This window comes from Prionailurus bengalensis, chromosome C2 (assembly GCF_016509475.1).
Source record: "Prionailurus bengalensis isolate Pbe53 chromosome C2, Fcat_Pben_1.1_paternal_pri, whole genome shotgun sequence".
NCBI lineage: Eukaryota > Metazoa > Chordata > Mammalia > Carnivora > Felidae > Prionailurus > Prionailurus bengalensis.
Window position 1 is genome coordinate 150523115 of NC_057350.1, and position 17136 is coordinate 150540250.

Genomic DNA, 17136 nt, shown 5'->3' on the forward strand with positions numbered 1-17136 from the left:
TTAGAAAAGCAGTTAAATATGTGCTTGGACAGCACATGCAGGTGTCTCTCACTTTTCAAACGTACATGTTACGCCCCTTAACTTTTACAAAAGACCCACATTAGTACTTGTTTTCTCTCATTGAAAGAAATACGAAGAGGGTTTCTGCTCCCACGAAAAAAGGCAAAAAGCACAAACAGCATTCAGGGTTTGTTTTGCAGCCAGTTGTTACACAGGCAGGCCTCATCCTGTCCCGAGAAACGGGGAGAGTGGCCCGCCAAGGTCCTTCCTTCCCCAGGAACTACGTTCGGCATCTCAGCATCCAGCCACTGAGCCCACCGTGCCTTCGAGCATCTGTGCCTTCTGTTGATGTATTTTCTGCGTCCATTCACAAGATGGGTCCTAAGGTATCAGAGAAGCCTGAGAGAGGTTATTTTTGGGGCCTGGGAATACTCAAAACCTTTTCTGTTTAAATTATGGTGATAGCTCTTGGTTTTACACCATTTGGGCTTACTAAAGGTTTCATAGGAACAGGGTACTTTGGGATAGTGGGAGAAACCTAAACTTGAACATTGTCTCTGTAACACAGATTAGGGGGTGATTATCCCCCCTAAAAAAAGATTTGTTTACAAAAATAACTGAATTGTAGCAGTTCTTTAGCATGTATCTAATGTATTTAGGACGTAGTTGAAGGTGAATAATTTTTAAGCCTCTTATTTTCAACAATTAATTTTTTCCATGTAGAAAAACTTTCCCCAGCACCTACTGGTATTTCCTGATGTAGGGGTGTGTGTGTGTGAAACATATATCATAAACAAAAGAGTATGTGAAATTTATGTGTATGGTTAAAAGCACACTGATACACCCACTCTCTTTATTTTTATGTTTATTTAATTTAATTTTTTATTTTTTTCAATTTACATCCAAATTAGTTAGCATATAGTGCAACAATGATTTCAGGAGTAGATTCCTTAGTGCCCCTAACCCATTTAGCACATCCCCCCTCCCACAACCCCTCCAGTAACCCTCTGTTCTCCATATTTGAGAGTCTCTTATGTTCCCCATCCCTGTTTTTATATTATTTTTGCTTCCCTTCCCTTGTGTGCATCTGTTCTTTCTTAAAGTCCTCATATGAGTGAAGTCATGTGATTTTTGATTTTCTCTGACTAATTTCACTTAGCATAATACCCTCCAGTTCCATCCACATAGTTGCAAATGGCAAGATTTCATTCTTTTTGATTGCCGAGTAATACTCCATTGTGTGTGTGTGTGTGTGTGTGTGTGTGTGTGTGTGTGTGTGTGTGTGTGTGTACCACATCTTCTTTATCCCTTTGTCCATTGATGGACATTTGGGCTCTTGCCATACTTTGGCTATTGTTGATAGTGCTGCTATAAACATGGGGGTGCATGTGTCCCTTCAAAACAGCACAGCTGTATCCCATGGATAAATGCCTAGTAGTGCAATTGCTGGGTCATAGGTTAGTTTTATTTTTAGTTTTTTGAGGAACCTCCATACTGTTTTCCAGAGTGGCTGCACCAGCTTGCATTCCCAACACCCACTCTCTTTAAAAAAAAAAAAAACCAAAAAAACCAAAAAAAACTGGTAACATATTTCTTCTCTGTCCCTCCTGGATTGCAGCTTGCTCTTTTCTTCCAAGGAGTAGCCACTATTCTTACTTTATGATAAACATTCCCAAGTATTTCTTTATCACGTTTCCATCTTTGATTAGTTCTTAAGGCTGAACTTTATATAAATAAATGGCACCAAATCCTGTGGAGACTTTATTTTGCTCAAAATTAGGTTGAAGTTGATACATGCCAATTGTGTGAACTATAGTTCATTTATACTACTGCATTGTACGTTGTTGGAATGTGCCTCAATACCCTCAGACACACGTGTGTATCAGTTTGTATTCCCACCAGTAGGGTATAGGAGTACCCTTGAACCCATGTCTTGAACATTTGATCTAGTCACACTTTAAATTTTTGTCAATCTTCTGGGCATTAAATGTTTTCTCATAATAGCTTTAATATGCATTTTTGTGATTACTAATACAGTCACCATCGTTTTTTATTTATCTTGTTTTGTTGGGGGGGGATTTCTGTTGCTTTGTAGGAATTCTCTACACTGCCTCCCTTACCACAAGCCTGTTGTTATAAAATGTTTGAAATAACTAGAAAAGGAAAGAAGACTATAATGACCTTTATTTCCATCACTTAGTGTCAACGGTTTTTAACATTTTGCTCTCCTTGCTTTGTTGTAATGTAGGTGTGTATGTATATATTCATATGTACATGGATTTATTCATTTATCTTCATTTGTTTTCTGAACTGTTTGAAAAAAAACGCTGATGCCGTTGGCACTTCATCCATTGGAATGTTTGTGTATTTTGGATACTAATCTTTGGTTTATATGTTTTACTAGATCCTTTCTGATGGTGGTTGGGCTTTTCATTTTCTTAACCAATTAAGCCACCCAGGTGCCCCAAGGGCTTTTCTTGTTCTTACAATATCCGATGATAAGCAGAAGTTCCTCATTTTAATGTAGCTAAATTTATCAATTTTTTTCTGTCATGATTGGCTTTTTGTGTCTCATATGCTTCTCTACTTCACCATCATTAGATGGTCTATTCCATTTTCTTCTAAAAGTTTTAGTTTGGGGTGCCTGGGTGGCTCAGTTGGCTAAGCGTCCGACTTCAGCTCAGGTCATGATCTCGCGGTTTGTGAGTTCGAGCCCCTTGTCAGGCTCTGTGCTGACAGCTCAGAGCCTGGAGCCTGTTTCAGATTCTGTGTCTCCCTCTCTCTCTCACCCTCCCCCGTTCATGCTCTGTCTCTCTCTGTCTCAAAAGTAAATAAACATTAAAAAAAAAATTAAAAAATAAAGGTTTTATTTTTCCTTTATTTAGAACTTTATTTGTAATTGTTCTGTGTGTGTGCTGCTGTGTATGGGTAGTTTTATCTTTTGAAAAATGTTTTTATTTTTGAAAGAGTGCGTGGGCAGGGGAGGGGCAGAGAGAAGGAGAGAGAGAATCTCAAGCAGGCTTCGCACTGTCAGCACAGAGCCTGACACAGGGCTTGTACTCACAAACCACGAGATCAAGATCTGAGCTGAAATCAGGTGTGGGATGCTTAACCAACTGAGTCGCTCAGGCACCCCTGGGTAGTTTTATCTTAAAAAATATATATATATGGGTAATGAGTTCTCCCAGGATTTTTTAATGAGAAAGTCACCCTCTTCCCACTGCTCTGCAGTGTCCCCTTGTGACATCAGTGTCTTTTCCTGGGCTCTGTGGTTCTGTTGGTCTATTATCTGTCTCTGTGTCATACTATCTAAATTAATACTTTCTATTTAATACTAAGGATATGATGGGGAGTTTTCCCCTACTAACATAATCTTTTTCAAGAGTTTCTCAGTTAATTTTATTCCTTTCATTTGCATGTAGTTTTTGGATTCACCTTTTCAGATTCGCCTGTTTGGATGTTAAGAACACATCTGCAAATAAATTTGAGAAAAATCGGTTGATATTAGTAGAAAATGGAATGCATACTCAATGAGAAGACCAATAATAGGAGAATGACACATTTGATTAAAAAAAAACCTGAAGATAACTGATTGAAGTTCCTTTGAATTCGTGATGAGATTCAGCCGATGTATATAATTTATTGCTTAAGCTACCTCTCAGATGTAGGTCGCATTCTTTACAGATAACATTTATGAAACATCTATTATGTACCGCTAGGTGCAGGAAAGGTAAAGATAAATTAAGATGCTGCCCTGCCTTCAGTTTTTAGGAAAGAAATTTTTTTTTATCCTTAGTTCTGTATACCAGCCTTTTATTGTTGTTTTGGTAACTTCATTTGCTTTGGTTTCTTTCTTGTGTACTCAGTAAGACATTTCAGGCTATTAACTTTTCGTTCCATGCTAGCCGTATCTCACTAGTTTTGACATGTAGTGTTTCCATTATTGCTATTTTATTGATAGTCCCTAGTTCTAGCTTTAAATTTGTCCTTGATCCAGGGTTGTTTATGAGGTGGTTAAAACTTTTTCATGTGGGTGGGATTTTATTGCCTTTTTTTTTTTCTTTGTTAAAGTAACAAAGTTGCATTACCTTATTGTCAAGAAAGTGGTTTGTCCTGTTTCTCTTTGGATTAAAAAAAATTGTGGTAAAACACACGGTAACATAAAACTAAACCGCTTCGACCACTAAGTATATATAGTTCTGTGGTATTGAGTACGTTCACATTGTTGTGCTGTTTCTATTGTTTTAAATATATTGAGATGTTCTTTTGCCTCAATTACTGATTTTTTTTTTCCCCACATCAAAACTTTGTAATGGGTCTTGTTGAATATGGGCCAAATTGATTCGATTTTTAGCCCTTTTCTTTAATTTCTGCATTGGGAAGAAAGCAGTATAGAAATTTTACTTCATTTTTTAAAGAAATTTTACTTCATCTTAATTTGATGTGTAGACTTCTTTTTAGACGCCAACTGCAGTTTTAAGTTGTAAACTTTTTTGTTCATAATGCATAGAAAATTAGCTTTGCCTGGGATATTTAGAGGTGTTAAAAGAATAAAGCATTTTCTAGTCAAATACTTAGAGACACCAGATTAAACAAGGTTGAGCAGTTTGATTTGTTGTTAGTACTTTTCAGAGCTTGTAATTATGAACTACTTGGGAGAATATACAGCATTTTCAAAGTAATTTGCCCACAGACCTACCCTACCCTATGGCATGCTGTGTGATGCACTATGGGAGAGGAAGCTGTGGGCTTACACTGAGAGTGTCAGGAGTTTAAGATCATTTTCAGTAGGTTTTCTCTTTTTAAAGTTCCCTAAGATACTATGATGGTGTTTTCCAAACAGCCTACTTTCTGAACACGATTTCTGTAACTTTAACAATGGTGATAGAGAAACGAGTCAGATGTTTTTGTCCTTGTGACAGATGTCAGTGCTTAGAGGGAGAGAAGAGAAGTAATCAGAGAGTAAGAGACATATGGTGGGTCACACAAGCAGTTCGGAAGATCTTATGTGACTGTTGAAAAAGGAGTGTGGCAGTGTGGAAGAAAAGGTATCTATGAGGATACTGAATCCGTTTCAGAGTTGGGGTTGGCATTTCAGAGACCTTCACCTGAGAGTCAGAGGATGTGGATTTCAATCCTACACATGCTACTCTTCAGTGGTTTGGTGTTGGCCAAGGTCTAGGTGACCCACCTGGTGGTGTTTCCTGTATAGGAGGGTACTTGTGCTTCATGACCTTCCATGAGCTTCTGACTTGGGCCCCCTCTGAGTCTGACAACTTTCCCTTCCATTGCTTTGACCTTAATGTTGTATACAGTACTAAGGGGCAGTTGTCCCCTTGGGGTCATTGCTGTATTGATCTCAGGAATATTCGGCAATGAGCTTACGTGATGTATGTTTATATGTGCGTGGGATAGGGAGGGTGAGAAAGCTGACCTTTCTTTGAAGTGTTTATATTAAAAATTTTTTTGTTAACGTTTACTCATTTTTGAGAGACAGAGCGTGAGCAGGGGAGGGGCAGAGAGAGAGGGAGACACAGGATCCGAAGCAGGGTCCGGGCTCTGAGCTGTCAGCACAGAGCCTGATGCGGGGCTCGAACCCACAAACCATGAGATCATGACCTGAGCCCAAGTTGGACACTTAACCTACTGAGCCACCCAGGTACCCCTGAAGTGTTTATTTTTATCTGGGTAGGTAGTAGCCTAATATTCTACAATGACAAGCCAGAAGCAGCTCCTAGGGAATTTCCACATATTTACGGGAGAAGATTATTTGTATGTTTGTATCTAATCAACCACATCTGTTTTGATAACCTGCATAATAGTCTGTATGTGATTATAGGTGCTGAACTCACAATGCATAGGTTGTAGTTAAAAATATGAGGTCCAAAAAACATATAAACCATTGGCTTTATTTTTTTCTGAATAACAGCTTATTAGATAATTTTGCAGTAACACTTATTTTAAGAGGACATTTAATTTGCATTTTGAAATTAGAGTTCTCTTTTTTTAAAAATGAAAACTAGTGTTAAAGTTGCTTTTGTGTTTAATTAGAAAAGACCAGGCTCAAATTAGAAAGAAGTGCTAGAGATGTTAGACATTAAGTGTATTATCTTTGAAATGTTTTAGGCCTAAAACACAGGGAAAAATTAGTTTAAAATTCTTGGCTTTTGATACAAGTGAAAATGTAGAGTTAGATTTTCTGATTTTGTTCCTGTCACAGCTTAATGTTCTGATAAAGAAATGTGTGTGCCTCAACATCAGGTTCTTTCTGGGTCCTCACCACTCTGTTGGTGTTTCTGCAGTGAGAGTTGGCAACATGTATGTGGACTGTGAATGATCCAGTGTTTTCTTTATTAAACTAGCCATAATTTTTCTTTTTGGCCGGGTACAGTGTACTTTATTGATGGTATGTGACAAGGAAGGGCTCCTGAGCCTCCCCCCTTCTTCAGGGGACCTGGGATGGAAACTGTGTAGTAGTTAAGAGATTCACAGTATATTGGGGGTTGAGTTGGGGCGTGGACATCCAGCACCTGAGGGCATCTCTCTGCCTCTTGCTCTTGCTGAGGCTGGTGGCTCAGGGGGCTCTTACTCTTTGGAGGCCATGTGGACCATAATGTCCACCACCTGGTTACTGCAGCCAAATGTATTGCCAGGAAATGAGCTTGACCGCTTTACCAATGAGCAATGCCAGCCTTAGTATTGAAGGTGGAAGAGTGGGTGTCACTGTTAAAGTTGCAAGAGATAGCCCAGTCCTCAGGGTAGCCCGGGATGCACTTGAGGGGGCCTTTCCGTGCCTGCTTTGCCACCTTCTTGATGTCATCCTGTTGGCAGCTTTCTCCAGGCGGCAGGTCAGATCCGTGACTGACAGGTTGGAGGTGGGGACATGGAAGGCCATGCCAGTGAGCTTTCCGTTCAGCTCAGGGACGACCTTGCCTGTAGCCACGGTGGTGCCAGGAGAAGCAGGGATGACGTTACGGGAGGCCTCTGGGCTGTCGTGCCACAGCTTCCCAGAGGGACTGTCCCCAGTCTTGTGGGTGGCAGTGATGGCACGGAGTCACGAATCGTGATTCTCTCCACGGTGCTGGGATCGTCATGGATGGTCTTGGCCAGAGGGGCCAAGTAGTTGGGGAAGCAGGAAGCGTTGCTGACAGTCTTCTCGTTGTTCATGCCCATCACAACCATGGGGCATCAGCAAAAGGGGGAGAGATGATGATCCTCTGGGCCCCAGCATTCTCTATGGTGGAAAAGGCCCCCGTGGACTCAGCAACATGCTCAGCACCAGCATCGCCCCGTTTGATGCTGATGGGAGAGAGGCTTTCTGTTGATGACGAGGTTTCAGTTTTCAGCCTTGATGGTGCTGTTGAATTTGCTGTGGGTGGAATCATCCTGGAACCATGTAGATTATGTAGTTGGGGTCAACGAAGGGGTCATTGATGCTGACAATACACATTTTGCCAGAGTTAAAAGCAGCCCTGGTTACCAGGTGCTCGATACAGCCGAATTCATTCACTCTGACCTTCACCATCGTGTCTTGGGGACGTGACTGGCACCGCACCAGAAGTCGTGGTTGTCTGCCGAATGGGGAGGACCAGAGAGCCACCATCCGTAATGTTTTGAACCCTATTCAGTAGGAGGAAAAAGGGCTTATTAAGGATGGAGTTACCTGATGTGTCTTGAAGTGAACCGTTGAGAATGGCATGAGGAAGGGACCCTTAGCACCAAGTGAGATAGATCAGCTTCCAGAGAGGTGGTGTAAGGTAAGAAGCACACAGCATTGCATTTTACATGCAAGGGTGAGGTTGCATATCCTCTCCTCCTGTGGCAGGTGACTTCACAGAGGAGGTTTCAGTTTGGCTCTGCTGCATTCAGTATGTAAAAACTGGTGAAACGTCAATGATAATACCTTTCAAGGATTTATATTGGTTGGATTTCTGTTTAAATTTTCACATTCTTTTGACTTATTTTTATCCCATTACATGCTTTGTACTCTTAATAATCCTGTAGCTCTTTTGTTTCTCATTTCGTACCTATCCTTATAGTTTTTCTATTTATCTTTTTATTATTATTTTTAACTTACGGTATCCTGTTTAAAGGAAACGGTGTATGTATGATTTCAGTCATTTAGAATTTGTTGAGACTTCTTTCATGACTCAGTATGTGTGTATATTCAGGGAAAAAATGGTGAATTCTGCCATTGTTGGATAAAGTTTTTTTTCTGCCCATTAGGCCAGGCTTGTTAATCTGATTGATAGGGATACAAGTCTTCTGTATCTATGCTGATTGCTTTTTCTCTATTTTAATCAGCTACTGAGACATGTTTTTAAATACTTTCCTTGGTAGGATTGCAATTTTGTTGTATTTTGCTTTTATGTATTTTGAATATTGGTAATTAGATACGTAAAAATTAGATTATATTTCCCTTGGTCTACTGACATTTTTATCATTACGTTGTTACCTTAAAAAAACAATGGTAATGCTTTTTGTCCAAAGCTTATGCCCTTTGATATTAATTTGCTTATACCATCCTTTGTTGGATTAGATATGACTGATATTTCCTTTTTCATTCTCTTATTTTTAGCCTTTCTAGTTGAATAAATTTAAAAAATTTTTTAATGTTTTTATTTACTTTTGAAAGAGAGAGACATAACACAAGTGGGAGAGGGGCAGAGGGAGGGAGACACAGAATTTGAAGCAGGTTCCAGGCTCTGAGCTGTCACCACAGAACCTGATGTGGAGCTCAAACTCACAAACCATGAGATCATGACCTGAGCTGAAGACGGATGCTTAACCGACTGAGCCACCCAGGTGTCCCCAAATGAATTTATTTTTGATGTGTCTCTTCGTACAGTGTTTAACAAAATTTCTGCTTTATAGTTTTTCTTTAGTATTTAGTCCATTTATGTTTATTGTAGTTGTTGGTATAGTTGTATTTATAAATGGCATCTTATTTTCTGCTTTTGTTTCTTCTGTTTTGTGTTTATTTTTTCTTCGTGTCCTTTTGGTTTGCTTTTTTAATGATGATTTTTATTCTTTTAATGGCTATTCTGTTGCTCTTGTTAAAATACATTTTTTTCTGTGAATACAATTGTGGGTTGACAGTGTTTTTAACAATTAAAGGTATTGTTTTCGTGTCTTCTGACTACACTTGTCACTGTTAAGAAATTAGCTGTTAGACCAACTGTGGCTCTTTTGAAGGAGATACTCTGTAATTCAGGTGAGGGCCTACTTATATGTTTAGCTTTTGGGCTTTTTTCCCTGCAGTCTCCTTTCCCTAACATACACCTGCAGCCCCCAACTCAGCTCAGTGGGGAGTCGGGAAGATGGAAAAGTTACTTTTTGTTCATCTCTATTATATTTGGTTGTGGCCACTGGGAGCTCTAGCTTTACTTGGTGCTGGTTCTTCGTCTAACTTCCAACTTGTGTGGGTACTCGCCTGCCCTCTCATTCCTTTTGTTCACCTTGTTAGACAAGTGCTCTCAGGGTAAACATCAGCTTAAGTGCTCTGGATATCTCTGAGGGTATCTCTCAGAGTTCTTGCCTATACAGTCACTGGCCTAACGATTTGGTCCTAGTTCACTGATGCTTTTAAAAAGGTTTGTTTATTTTCTTATCTTAAATTTAGCATTTGGATTGCTTTTGGAGGGATAGAGTTGTCCAGATATCTAGCCCACTATATTGTAAGAAATAGAAATCCTGTTTTCTTGATTTAATGAGTTACTAAAACAGTAAACCAGGGAAAATAAACTCCAGATACCTTGGAGTCTTTAGAAGAAAGATCACAGTTTTGCTAAACCAACAAATGTGAAAATAATGTCAGTATTTTTTTGAGGAGGGGAGAGGCAGAGGGACAGAGAGAGAGGAAATCTTAAGCAGGCTCCAAGCCCAGTACAGACCCTGATGTGGGGCTTGATCTCATAACCGTGAGATCATGACCTGAGCTAAAATCAAGAGTCAGGTGTTTAATGGGCTGAGCCACCCACGCACCCCTAATGTCAATATTTTAGATGTTAATTTTGATACTCCTTTTTGAAGAAGTAGGCATGTAGACTAAAATAACATTGGCAGTGAAATTTTTTTAAGACTGCCCACAATACATTATTAGATCTACTTACCATTATTAAAAATGAGTATAACTCTTCATTAATAAGCATAATCATCATAGGCTTATTTTCATAGGATCATTTCCTAATCATCATAACTTTTATCCTCATAATATGATGAAATAGGTCTTTGATTTAAGTGATGGATATTAGTTCAGTCCAGCTATCCCTTCTGAAGAGTTAATTAGGCAGAAAATCACACCAATCTTACTGCTTGTATTGCATCCCACAGGGGATTTCAGAGGGACCAGGATAGCTCGTTTCAGGTAGTAGCAAGTTGAATTGACCTGACAGCCTCAGTGAGTTTATAGAGCACTGGGATGACACATGGCTCCTTTCCAACCTGAGTGCTAAAATAGTGGTGGTTTTCAAGTAATAGGAATGAATCCTCTAGGATTTGGCTGATGGTTGTGATGGAAAGCACATGTTAAGGTGTTTGAGAAAGTTCTTCCCCCCCAGATAGCACTTTGCTCCCCACCTCTACATTGCAGAGCAAAGGTTTCAGAACCTAATGAGAAGACACAGAGCAAGGCATAAAAGACCAAAATGTCATACATGTATGTACTGAGAGCTAGGGAGGGTGGAGGACATAGCTTGGTATCTGTGGGCAGGTAGGTTTCCTTATATTGCACTCCCACCTCAGGGAATCTTTGCACCCCTCAGGTACAGAGGCACTTTCCAAGTGGAGTACCTCTCTAGGTAAGACTTGAGATGGGGAATATGAGAAAACAACTCTGTGTGGATTGGCCTGGGTTCAAGGAAAAAGGGGCAGGAGTTGAGCTGAGTGGTTAGGCATGCTGTTTATTGTTTTCAAATTTACCAACTAGGTGAAGCATTTTCTTTTCTCTTGGGTATAATGAATAAAGGAACAGAGAGAGGATGAAAGGGTTATATTCTAGCCACAAGGGAGGAAACATCAGGAATGGGGAGGAAGCATTGAAGAAGTTCAGGTAACTTTAAAACTGTTTTTCTAGCAGCCTTATAATTCATACTTTGTGATACTAATAATTGGAAGTGAAGCTAACATGTTAAAAATATATTACTTAAAAAATATGCTATTTTTTATGACCTAGGTTAAGTGTCCGCGTATGTTATGTAATTTCCAAACTGCTTTGTGTCTTATTTTTATAGATGAAGAAGCTAAAACACAGAGGTGAAAATGCCCAAGGGTATACAGTTGGTAGAATGGTTTGAACCTAGATCTATAACTCAGTATCTTCCTACTTTTTTTGCATTTTCATGAAAAATACATAATTTTTTGATTGAAAACATTTACGTATGTACTGTAACAATTTCAGCAATGTCTAAAGTAGAACTATTGGACCCCACAACTCACACCTATTATACTCATTGTTAATAGGTATTGTATCTCTTTCTATGCTCTTTTTTTTTTTTACTTAGATATTTACATATGCATATGTTCTTGTTAAACAAACATGGGATTGTATTCTACATAGAATTTTTAATGTAATTGTCAATATTTCAGTTGACATAGAACTTACATAAAATATTCAGGTATTCAGTATGTGCGTATTGTAAATATTTCCTCCTAGTCTAAGACATGACGAGGCAATAATGGTGTCATGAGGATAAATTTACAACTTTCATGAGTGTTAATTTAACAATTTTTTCTTTTATGCTTCGTGCCTTTTTCCTAACAAAGCTTTGCCTACCTCAAAATAGCTAAGATACTCTTTATGATCTTTTCTAGAAGCTTTTTGGTTTAGCTTTCCCATTTAAGTCTGTGACTCATCTCCAGTTAACTCATGAGTACAGAGTTTCCTGGGATGTTTTATGGGTCAGTGTATACTGTAACATGGTAATGTTTTGTGTGATCTTGAAAAAAAACATTGTATTTTACCTTTTGTCGAGTATTCTGTCAGTGTCGAAGTTGGGTGATAGTGTTATCTTGCTGTATCCTTACTGACTTTCTGGCTACTTGATCTGTCAGTGACCGAGTAGAGGGTATCGAATTTCCCAGCTAAAATTGTGGATTTTTCTATTCTCTCAGTTTTGTCAGGTTTTGCTTCAGGTATTTTGAAGTTCCATTATTAAGGGGCATAAATAATTAGGATTGTTATATTCTCTTGTTGAATGACTTTTTTTTATCTCTTGTGAAATGACCTTTATCCCTGGGAGATACTCTTTGCTCTGGAATCTTCTTTCTTTTGGAATCTACTTTTCTGATGAAAAGTGTCCCATCAACCTTATTGTTCTTCCTCTCTACATAATGTGTCTTTTTACTCTAGCTGCTTTTAAGTATTTCTCTTTAGTACTGCTTTTTAGCAGTTTATGATGTGCCTTGGTGTGATTTTGTTGTTGTTGTTGTTCCTTCCCTCTTGAGGTTCATTGAATTTCTTAAATTGACAGTTACCAGTTTTTATGAATTGAAAACGTTTCAGCCAGTATTTCAACCTTCCCCCACTCCTGTCACCTTTGGGATTTTCACTGCACGTACATTAGGTTGTTTGAAGTTGTCCTATATGGTTCGCTGATGCTAAGATGCTCTGTTCCATTGTCCCCCCCCCCAATTTTCATTCTGTGTTTATTTTGGATAGTTTTTATTGTTAATTGCCATGCCTTCAAGTTCATTAATCATTGGATCTGCAGAGTCTAATCTGTTAATCCAGCTAAGTGTATTTTTCATTATAAGACTAATTTCTAGCCTTTCAGGCCATTTTTGTATCTTCTATTTCACTTTCTTAAAAGTTTATTTTGAGAGAGCGTGTGCGTGCACAAGGGGAGGGGCAGAGAGAATGGAAGAGAGAGAATCCCAAGCACGGTCAGTGTGACGCCTGATGTGGGCTTGATCCCACAACCCTGGAATCATGACCTGAGCCAAAATCCGAGGTTGGATGCTTAACCGACTGAGCCACCCAGGCACCCTTATTTCACCTTTTTATCATGCTTATGCTAGGCTTTCTTCTTCTTTCTTGAGTGTATAAACTATACTATCCATTTTAATATATTTTTCTTCTGAGTCTATCACCTGTGTCATTTTACTGATTGAGTTTTCTTCCTAGGAGTCCTGTTTTTCTGTGTCTTCGCATGTGTGGCCATATTAAGCGGATGTTGGACATTGTGCTTTTTATATTGTTAGGTGCTGGAGTGTTTGTATTCTTTTTTAAAGATTTTATTTAAAAAAAAAGTTTTTTTTTTTTAAAGTGCTTGTGTGCTTTTTCTTGAACTCATCCAAGTTACATGGAAGCAGTTTGATCCTTTTTGAGGCTAGCTTTTTAAGCATTGTTAGGACAGCCTGGAGTAGCCTTTAGTCTGGTATCACACCACAGAGGCAATACCTTTCCTAAGACATTGCCTTGTATTTTAAATGCTCTTTGGCTGATTGCTACACTAATACTCCCAGCCCTGAGTGATTCCTGAAGCTTGTTTTGCTTTGTCCTTCAGATTTTAAAATTCTCTTCCATTTTTACATTCTGCTCATACTGCATGTTTCAGATGGTTTCAGCCTTTAAAAATTTTTTTCCTTAAGTTTTCATTTCAATTCCAGTTAGTTACCATACAGCGTAATAGTTGTTTCAGGTGTCGAATCTAGTGAGTCATCACTTACGTGCAACACCTAGTGCTCATCCCAGGTGCCCTCCTTAGTCCTCATCACCCTGTTCTACCTGTCTCCCTGGCCACCTCCCCTCTGGTAATCCTCAGTTTGTTCCCTATAATTAAAAGTCTGTCTCATGGTTTAACCCCCCACCCCCACCCCTAATCCCGCCATGTCCGTCTGTTTTGTTTCTTAAATTCCACATAGGAGTGAAATCATATGGTATTTGTCTTTCTCTGACTGACTTATTTAGCTTAGCATTACTCTCTAGCTCCATCCACATCATTGCACATGGCGAGATTTCATTCTTTTTGATGGGTAATTTGGGTGTGTGTGTGTGTGTATACCACATCTTCTTTATCCATTCATCAGTCAATGGACAGTTGGGCTCTTTCCATACTTTGGCTACTGTTGATGGTGCTGCTAGAAACATGGGGGTGCATGTCTTCCTTTGAATCACTGTTTTTGTGTCTTTGAGGTAGATACCTAGTAGGGCAATTGCTGGATCACAGGTAGTTCTGTTTTTAACTTTCTGAGGAACCTCCATACGGTTTTCCAGTCAGTCTTTTTATTAAAATATATTAAAATTATGTTATGCTAGATTTTAGTGATGAAATGATTAAACTGGTTTAGTGATTAAATTATAATAATTTCATAATAGCCTAAAGGAATGATTACACCTACTGAAATACATAAAACACGCAGGGTCAGATGAAAGACTCTTGTTATCAGGCCTTTATCTGCAGTGGTTATGTAGAAATGATATGTATGTATATATCTTTTGGTAAATAACTCCCCCCCTTTTTTAAAAATATTTTTTAATGTTTATTTTTGAGAGAGAGAGAGAGAGAGAGAGAGAGACAGACACAGAGCATGAGTGGGGGAGGGGCAGAGAGAGAGGGAGACACAGAATCCGAAGCAGGCTCCAGGCTCTGAGCTGTCAGCATAGAGCCCGACACAGGACCCGAACTCATGAACCGTGAGATCATGACCTGAGCCGAAGTTGGATGCTTAATCGACTCAGCTACTCAGGAACCCCTAAATAACTCCCTTTTATTCTTCTCTCTTTCCTTCTCTAGGAAGAACGTGTTGTGAATCACATGGCAGCAAAGATTATTGAAAATGTCTGCACTACCTTTTCTGCTCAGGCCCAGGGCTTTATTACAGGAGAAATTGGACCCGCTTTATGGTTCTTATTCCGACATTCCACTGTTGATTCTCTCAGGATAACAGCAATATCGGTAAGCGGAGCATCTTTTAGGGATATATCTGGGTATATTTAAACACCGAATTTGAAGAATTGTGCCACAAACAGAGTAAATCTCACCGGATAAGTAGGACACAGAAATACCAGAGTAATATATTTGGTGAGAACAATAATTTTCTCCTAAAGTAAAATTTTCAAAACTGGGGCTGGAAAACCTTGGGACTGTTGGGAAATGGTTTTAAAAATCATTTGGAAGTGCTAGTGGGTGCTAGTGGGTAGGGTACAGCATTTGTTTTGGTTTACATTTAGTGTTCCCTGACTTTTCCTGAGCTCCCTCTTTCAGATTTTCTGCTAAGTGCATTTATCATGAATTAATTATAAAGTGAATTCATGTTAGTGTTCAGGCGTCTGTGGTTTTGCAGCTTTTATATTTTGATTGGTTGTCTACTTCTTTGCTCACATGGTTGTAGTGACTTGGTGTAGAAGATAATTATGCATGAAGATGTGTTAACATGGTTGTATCAATTTAACAGTCTGTTAAACAAATACAACCCTTGCTCATATGATTTATGAAAATACTCTTTTTGATCACCGGTCTCATCTTTCTGTTGCCTGCTCATTGTTGCATCTCTCCCTTTGGTCCCTTGTTTTCTTCCCTTAAACCTCCAACCCACATATTTCTCCTGCATCCTCAGTAAATGACTTTCCCCCATACTTGGCAGAGAAAATCAACCTCCAGTGGTAATTATCCCAGTGTCTGTCTGCCACGTCTGTAGACCTGTTTACGTCCACACCTGAGCTGTCTTTCCCTCCTGTTACGATTGATGAGCTGTCCCTTCTCCTTCAGAGACAGATCTCTCCCATGTTTCTTCACGTCTTCTTTCTGTTCGCTCCTTGGGAATCTCATTCAAATGCTTATTTTTTCCTCTCTTAAGTCCTTTGATTTTTATTTTTATAATTTTTTTTCGTGTTTGTTCATTTTTGAGGGAGAGCGAGAGTGTGAGTGGGGGAGGGCCAGAGAGCGAGGGAGAGAGACAGAATCCGAAGCAGGCTCCAGGCTCTGAGCTGTCAGCACAGAGCCCGATGTGGGGCTCGAACTCATGAACCGTGTGTGAGATAATGACCTGAGTCAAAGTCAGACGCTTTACTGACTGAGCTACCCAGGCACCCCTCTTTCCTAAATATTTAACCCTCTTCTCTACTAGATCCTTCTAATCAGCATTCGTGTATTCTTTACCCCATTAAAAAAAAAAAAAGCACATACACAAACATATCAAAGTGTCTCTGGGCTGCATATCTCCCTTCATGGCCATACTTCTTTAAAGAGTTACTGCTATAGGGGTGCCTGGGTGGCTCAGTCGGTTAAGCATCCGATTTCGGCTCAGGTCATGACCTCATAGCCTGTGAGTTCAAGCTCCTGTGAGGCTCTGTGCGGACAGCTCGGAGCCTGGAGCCTGCTTCGGATTCTGGGTCTCCCTCTCTCTCTGCTCCCTCCCCCCACCAATCACGCTCCATCTCTGTCTCCTTCAAAAACAACCATTAAAAAATAAAGTAATAAAAAGAGTTATTGTTACCAACTATTCCTCCTTTCTGGCCCGTTTCCTCTTTAACCCAATGTGGTATCTGTCCTAAAATGCCACTGAGGCTGATCTTGCTGAGATCTCCACTGGCTTTCATGTTGCTAAATCCTGAGGGTATTTGTGGATATTTTCCAGTTCTTATCTTAAATTGACCAATGTAATTCTGAAGATTAAGGGCTAACAGTTCTGCTTACTGAATGTCATTAAGCAAAGGATATGGAGCATCTGTCTGGCTCTCTTTCACACATACACACACATGTGCTTCTGGAGCCATATAATTTCAAAATGATAGAAAAGAACCCTAAATTATCGTATTAGTATTTACAGAAAGACTGTCAGAAGGAGCTTACAAAGTATATCAGGGAACTTCCGTGAGGCCTCTGGGTATCTTAGAACATCCGTTTTAATCCTGGCCCTTAGAAAAAAGTCTTCCTTTGATTGGGCTTATGTTATTTTCTTTTCTTATTATTTTTGAATGTTTGTTTATTTTTGAGAAAGAGCATGAGTGGGGGCAGGGCAGAGAGAGAGAGGGAGATACAGAATCCGTAGAAGGCTCCAGGCCCCGAGCTGTCAGCACAGAACCGGGTGAAGGGCTCAAACTCATGAACCGCGAGATCATGACCTGAGCCGAAATCCAGAGTTGGACGTTTAACTGACAGGCGCCCCTGTTGGGTTTATGTCATTTTCATCTTT

At 39.5% G+C, this 17136-nt stretch overlaps 1 protein-coding gene across 2 annotated transcripts in view; it reads left to right on the forward strand.

The window, feature by feature from the left end:
* The window catches only part of ULK4 (unc-51 like kinase 4), a 592138-nt gene that overhangs the window by 100591 nt on the left and 474411 nt on the right, over positions 1-17136 (forward strand). For both annotated transcript variants that reach the window (XM_043595665.1, XM_043595666.1), the window contains one exon: positions 14736-14897. In XM_043595665.1, the coding sequence (XP_043451600.1) occupies positions 14736-14897 (162 nt within the window). The remainder of the gene's footprint in view (positions 1-14735; positions 14898-17136) is intronic.